This window comes from Cydia splendana, chromosome 10 (assembly GCF_910591565.1).
Source record: "Cydia splendana chromosome 10, ilCydSple1.2, whole genome shotgun sequence".
NCBI classification, from domain to species: Eukaryota; Metazoa; Arthropoda; class Insecta; order Lepidoptera; family Tortricidae; genus Cydia; species Cydia splendana.
In genome coordinates this window covers 14,994,247-15,001,932 of record NC_085969.1, presented here as the reverse complement: position 1 = coordinate 15,001,932, position 7,686 = coordinate 14,994,247, and the positions used below count along the sequence as shown (strand labels likewise).

The window sequence follows — 7,686 nt, the reverse complement described above, 5'->3', positions numbered from 1 at the left end:
GTGATAAACGTATAAAACATGCGTAGTTATCAACGTACGAAAAGAAACAGTGCAATTAGCTACGTTAGGGGTCATCCATTAATTACGTCACACGTTTAGGGGGAGGGAGGGGGTCAAGAAAATGTGACATATTGTGACATGGGGGAGGGGGGAGACACAAACTTTGTGACGTCACTTTAACTTCATCAGTAACCGAAATTTTTTTTTAAATTATTTTATTCGCTGTACATTTAAATAACAAGTTTTTAAAACGATAATCGTTTTTATTCTTATAATTTTCTTTCCTAAGCAGTTTTAGGTTATAAAATTACTAATATTTATATCGTCAAAAATATTTTGATAAAATATTAATAATACTTAGGTACTTACTTAATTCGATTTGGCGATTTCGTAGAAATAATGTGACGTCACACTAGGGGGGAGGGGTTTGCCAAATGTGACCAAATGTGACAAGGGGGGGGGGAGGGGTCAAAAAACCTAGAAATTCGTGTGACGTAATTAATGGATGACCCCTTATTGAAAAATAAATTGAGCCATATTATAATGAAACTATACTATAACACCAGCAGGCTCAGCACGCTGGTATTTGTACCACATCCATGTTTACATGTTTATAGAAAGGAACGATAGGGAAAGGGCCACCCGCTCTAACTTGCTTCCCGTTAGCAAAGAGAAACAAAATTCAAGGTCGTTGTTTGGCTGGCAAATTTAGACCCCTGGGTGTAGAGGGGCTAATCAATTAATCATTCACTCAATGTAGCGGGACTGAAAATTATGTTTTAGTTATTGGCAAATACATACCGAATTTAAAGAATATTCCTTTCGAGCTTGTACCTATACACAATAGTGAAACAAACGCTAGCGTGTTCGGTCTGCCTTAGAGTTTAATATAATGAATAGTTATTTAAGAAAAATATTTTAAAGTCAATTTAAGATAGGTGTAGGGCTTACAAGTCACTTCCATACAATGGGCGAGTTTTTTTTTAATATATATATTGTTCTCTATTTCTCTCTTGCCGAGAAAAAATATGTAACTGCATTGTCCTACGATATTTGTTAAAAAAACATGTTGAGTCAAATATTAGTTTACGAATTTTACGATGAGGAGCTTTTGGGTTAATTCCGGAAATACAATACGAAAGTATAATTTTAAATTATTTTTCGAAATTACTCGGAATTGTCCCAGAGCACTTCATTTTAGTCGTAGCAATATAATAGTGGCGGGTATGGAAGTGCTTTGTTAATTAATAGTAATACAATATCTAATTACGAATATAATGATACGATTGTAATATAATTTTAAACTGATCTGTAATGTTATGTTAATTACGAATGCTATTATTTAAGAACCATTTTGGTTGTATAAAATGGTAGCCAAATTATTTTTTTTATGGGTATAGTTTTATTAAACTTTTATTATCTTTTCTATTTAATGACTGGTTTAAAACTGAAATGACTATAAACTATAATATTTGATAGTTATTAATTATTATTGATATTTTCTGAAAATGTATTTGTTCTTACAAGTTAAGAAGGGTGTAGTGTAGACAAATCGTTTCGACATTATATTTACGGAAATAATATATTGACATGTTAAAACAGAACTGCGTTATCAATTAAATTATATTTAATATTTAGTGCGCGTTCAAAAGTATACAAAAAGTGCCCTTTATGAAACCCTTTCTTGTCGCACCAAGAAGCAGTGGGGAGACACTCCTGACTTCGGTCGAACTCGGCTACGTTCGGCTCAGCATTGCTCCGAGCAATTATTAGGGTTGGCACCACTTGACTTCCTTTTGCGTGCACGACCACAGATAAGATAATCACTTGAATTTTGACAACCCTAAATAGCCGAAAGGGATAGTGCCATATATTAGAAAGGGATAGCATGATTCGACCCTGAATGCTGTCAAACTTCGGGTTTGTAGGAAGTGTCCTTTCTGTACGGTAGTACTATTATTTCTTCTGTGCAAGAAGAGTTAATAATAATTACTGCTAATTCGAAACAAAGTTGCGTTCTTACAAGTGTTTATTTAGATGATGCCACCCAGAGGGCCTAGCCAATATGACAATCGTACATCGACAAACGCCATATGAAAAAAAATGTATCGAGATATGCTATAGTTCGTTTCTCTAGCATTAGAAAGAACTTGAAAGAAGGTAAGCGATCTTGCCATGTCTTTTAATTGAAAAACGCTTTTTAATAATCAGTAACTATTACTTATGAAAGCAGAAGAACATAAATGATCGTATTAGATTCATAATTGTTACATATTTGCCGTAACTTATTTTTAAAGAGTGTTTTTCAATTAAAAGACACATCAAGATTGTTTACCTTATTTCTAATGCTAAAAAAAAACGAACTATACGAAAAGTCATGTGACTATTTGCATACATGATTTAAGTTTCGATTGGCGTATTCTATCAACGATTGTCATCTGAGCTAAGCCACCAGGTCACGTAGAAGAAACATTTTGTAGCGGCCCAACTTTTTGTAGTGATTAGCTGTTTATATTATTAAGCCGTCTCAGGTGCAACAAAATGTTCATTTCCCTTTCCCTACCTGTTGAAACCCGTATTCGATTTTAGCGTAGCTATTTTACTCCAAGAGATAATTAATTCATTAAAATAGTACATGAACTACTCATATCATATATTACGTATTATTGTAAATATTGTTGGTTTTGTTGACTGGTTGAACTTATTTTACATTATGTTTATAATAATAGTAATATGCATTGGACAAAAAAGGTAATTTATATATAAAATGTCAATTGTGGAATTTTCTATAAAATATGGTTTCATTGAAATTCAAATAAGTTCGTTTATTTATGTTTACAATGGTTGAGATGTAAATAATCAATTTTAAGTATTGTTCAATTTTATTCCAAAAAAACTTGAACATGTTGAAGAAAGTACAGTCTGACAAAAAAGAGTAGAAATTAAAAAGTGGCAATACTGTAGTGTTATCCCTTTCAAATCAATCTATATAAAGGCCCCTGTACACAATGGGCCAGCGCCGGCCATTCCAAGGGACGCAGCCATGCGGTAGAATGAGATAGCAATATCACGCTGGGCCATTGTGTACAGGGGCCTTAAGAAAACGAGACGACAATACAGTATTGCCACTTTCTAATTTCTACTTTTTTTTGTCAAACTATACCTAAATAAAATCCTATTTCAAATTGAAAATACAGCAATCACCTAGATAAAAGCTTTGACTGAAGGATTGAATTAATTTAATATCAGTATCTACATTTTTTGTGGTATCACTATCAGTCTATCACAAAGAGCCGTTTAAGCAATACCCTCTGAGTTGCTCTGAGGTAGGTATTGAATAAAGGTTGACATATGAATGCAATAAAACCAACTGTAGCCATAAGGAGGTAATAGTACCTACCTACAGTAATTATTTTGTCAATTATTGTGAAGATATAGAACAATAATGAACCATAATGCTATGCTATAATAACACGGTCGCAATTTCAACAACAATGCTTAGTTTGCTTTGCAAGCTTAGTCACCACTAGAATTGCAACTTCAATTTCATAACATTAAGGTTCATTTTCCAGTGTCGTGCCGTAATAGGCGCAGGTCTTCAAGTTAGCGCATAGTCAACTTATTGCCATATCTGTCAATACATTAAAAATGGTTAAAACTTATCACTTAAATATTAAACATGCATAAAATATGTTTAAATATCATGTTCTTGTTTAGTTGAAAGGACGAGGTCTTGATTTTAGTTTTCAAGGAATTCAGAGTTGAGGCTTTCATATCACTACTGGGTTTGTTTTGTATGATGTATGGAAGCGCATAGTTTTGGTGGAAAAGCAGTCAGTTAACCATCAGTTAGCTGCAAATGAGTAGGATTTTAAAAGAGACTAAATCAGAATTTTGCGTATTTCGTGTTTGCTTTATAATAACCAAACTCAAAACTGGTCTGCGATTCAATAGGCTGTGCTTACTTATACTTTTAGGATTCTGTTGTTTTATTTTCTTTATGAATTGTATTTTATATCATTGTAATTTTATTGTGTTGTATAATTGATGTCTAATAAACCAATTTAAGGTAAAATGAAATGGTTTTATTACAATTTGGTACTGTTTCCACTGAGCCAGAAATGCTTATAAAGGAGTTAGGTTACACTGTCAACCTGACTCCTGTCATGTCATGATTTCAAGTAAGATCTTTATTAGCTAACTTGTAACAATGTTGTTAGCATGTGTGTGACATTTTTGTATATCAAATTTTGGTAATGATACACAATAATATATTGTCTTAAAACTTTTTTATTTTTGAATTAAATATACAAATTGGAATTCAAAAGTGTGCCCGGCATTGCTTTATCACTTTGGTACAAGTTGAATTTCTCCAAAAGTTTTTGAACTTTCTCTATTTGATAGTCTTCTGGGTGTTCAATGTAACACACTATTGCTCTTCCAGTCAGGTCCATGTGCTCTCTCAAGGAAATAGCTGGAAAATAAGAAGGAACACAATGGACTTTTTATAAAACTGGTTGCTATAAAGTGGAAGTGATAGATATTCATTTCCTGCCTGCGAGACACTTGCTGTAGCAGTTATGCAAGTATGGCATATGGCTGTGTCACTTTAATTTGGATATTAACACATTCATTGCTACTAAGTGCTACAGGTTACGCGCGTAGCCACGGTTTCGCCGTATGGAGCATGTAGTTGCTACGAACTGTGTACCCAACAGTCGGGTTCTTGGCCCTGAATGTGCTAAGTAGGAAGATGCAACAAAAAAACTTCAGCAAAAATAGAGCATAGTTTGTTTGCCGGCATCTGCTTAGCTTACTCCTCTAAGTGATGTTTAAAATAAAATAAAAAGTTACAATATTATTAGTATTATTACCTCCTGCTGCTACTCCAGAAATAATATTTGGCTGTTCCAGTTTAGGATATGTAAATCTTGAATTGTTAGGAAGCTTTGATGTGGATACACTCCTGACGACGCAGTCCAGTACTGGTTCAGTAGTGTTGTAGTCAGACAGTGGTTTTGTTTGAACAGCAATCACTTCTCGACTGTGCAACAAATAGTCCTTCAACAATTCTATTATCTTGCTACTTTGAACTATGCTGTAGTCTCTAACTGTACAAATGTATCCATTACAATTATTCAATTTATACAAATTAATGCTGGCTCCAGAGACGGTGTTTACTAAAGAGCATTGACTTTGATGTTTTATGTAGTCTGATAAATATCGCCCTTCAAAAATGATCACATCGTCAATTTCTTTCGGTGCTTCTGAGGAATTCTGCCATTGTAATCTGGAAGAAACATTAAATATATGTTTTATACCATGACTAACAAGCACCAAAAAATTTTTACAAAAGAAAACACACTTGACCAGATCCTGACTGGAATCATCCCAGTCTTCCCAAAGGTTACGGCTACCTGGCTCAGCTATTTCGCCAAAAGTGGTCATGTTTACGTAAGTATATTATATCTATGTGTTTACGTTGATTGATAATTAAATTTAAAAATATTAACATTAAAACGTGACGATACAGTTAAAATGAAATCAAAATTGAGAAATGAGCATGAAATGAGTCGCCAAAAATCAAGCTTAGTTTTTAAATTTGACATTTGTGGTTTTCTTAATTAAACGATCTTTACACTCTCAGATTATCCCATGAAGTTATATTGTTTAAACTGGAGCGAGTTGTCACTTTTTTTGCCATACTAATTTGAACCTTATCACCGAGACAGAATGTTGTTCGTACCAGACTAGAGAAAACGGTCCACATGAGATAGAAAAACCCGAGCCCTGTGTCTCACTCGCACATGTTGCCAATGTTAAAAAGATACCATTGTGGTAAAAATTATATCAATATACTACTGAAATTCATTACCTTCTTATACTATTTTAGTGCTATATTCCAATTACAGTTCTGATATCTTTTAAGTAATTTGCTAATTATTATGATGTTAATATTATTAACTGATTAAGCCAAGTATGTGCGCAACAAAAAAAAACAGTAAATTGAATATGGTAGAAATTGTAGTAACTTTGAATATTAATTGGTATCCCCAACTTGATGACGATTAGGGTGACCATGATGTCGGTACGATTTGGATCGGTCTTACAAAATTGTTATTTCATACTTAATGTAAAAATTACTTTACCTAAATAGTATACTAATAAATAAATAAAGATATACTTATTTCGGCATGTTTAATTATTCGATTCACGTAATGAGAGCTACATAATTGCCAAAAATTAAACCCGAAGTCCTTGGACATTACAGACTCATATTTATACATAATATTTAATTACTGAAACGTTAATTCTAACTATTTATATATATGTAATCGATTCTATATAGGTTGAGCCGACATTTCCGTCAGTATACAAAAGCGGCAAATTTGAAAATTTTGTTTCAATTACAGATCTACGATGACGCTTAAAGAACAGCTAAAGTATGCAAAAGGGAAGTCATCACGTATATGAACACACCATGAGTATGATATTGATAGTGATAGGTATTTTGTTAAATTATGAATTATGAGGAGCATAAATAGTGTAGAATGCCGGTTTACACAGTTAAATGTAAGTTTTTATTTCGTCGTGTGCTAATATTTTATCATTTTAGTCAATAATCAAGATAATTTCGTGTAAAAACATAAATTGTTACGCTTGACAAAATGACTAGTATCGATAACCAGTGGGCATAGTAATAATATAAATTTATTTGCGTTGCAAGTGTTGAAAGTAGGATTTAAATTCGCAACGAGTGGTGATAAATTAAAACACGACCGAAGGCAGCGTTTTTAATCAATACGATTTGCGAATTACCAAGTACAACTACAACGTTTTGATGGTGGAAAGCAGTGATAGAATAATACAAGTGTATTGATGCAATATTAATATGATTTTATTTAGAGAGAAAACATTCTTACGTGTTACACGATTGATAGATATGCATCAAAATAAAAAACATGTCACAAGAACAAATTCAAATATCAATGACAGCGTAGACAGCCAGCACTTTCCAACACCTTCTCCTGATGGATGCTCATGTGGCTGCAGTATGCACTATCCACACATTAGTGTCTTGCAGTGACCAGCGAACTTCACTTTACCTAAAGGCTTTGTCATTATATCCGCTAGCTGTACTTCGGTTGGGCAGTAGTTTATATTGATCAGCCCTTGCACAAAGTGTTCATGTATGAAATGGTATCGCACGTCTATATGCTTAGATCTTTTGTTGCAGAATCCAGATTTTACTAGCTGTATTGAGCTTTGATTGTCAACATGCAGATTAACTTTTGCTTCTATATCTGTTATTTCCTTTAAGAACGATTTTAGGTATAACGCTTCTTTACAGCATTCTGCTGCAGCAATAAATTCAGCTTCTGTAGATGAAAGGGACACTATGGGTTGTCTCTTGGATGCCCATGAAACAGGTCCATTTGCTATCATAAGTACTGAGCCAGATGTGCTTCGTCTCGTCTTCGGATCTCCCGCATAGTCAGAGTCCGAGTAAGCATTTATGATTTCTAACGGGCTATTTCTTTTAAACAGTATACCCTTCTCTTTAGTTCCAACTAGATATCTGAATATCCTCTTCACTTTTTACGACATCTTGTTTAGTCGGATTTTCAACATTTCTGCTAACTAAATTTACAGCCTGTGCGATGTCAGGTCTCGTTCTGGTCGATA

At 33.6% G+C, this 7,686-nt stretch overlaps 1 protein-coding gene across 1 annotated transcript; it reads right to left on the bottom strand.

Moving 5' to 3' along the window:
• Nucleotides 1-4,274: 4,274 nt before the first annotated feature.
• On the bottom strand, nt 4,275-5,524 carry LOC134794601 (uncharacterized). Its single transcript, XM_063766407.1, has 3 exons — nt 5,366-5,524; nt 4,875-5,290; nt 4,275-4,474 (listed from the first exon to the last, which is right to left on the bottom strand). Exons 1-3 carry the CDS (start codon nt 5,446-5,448, stop codon nt 4,302-4,304), a joined length of 672 nt encoding a protein of 223 aa, XP_063622477.1. The 5' UTR covers nt 5,449-5,524; the 3' UTR covers nt 4,275-4,301.
• Nucleotides 5,525-7,686: the final 2,162 nt, after the last annotated feature.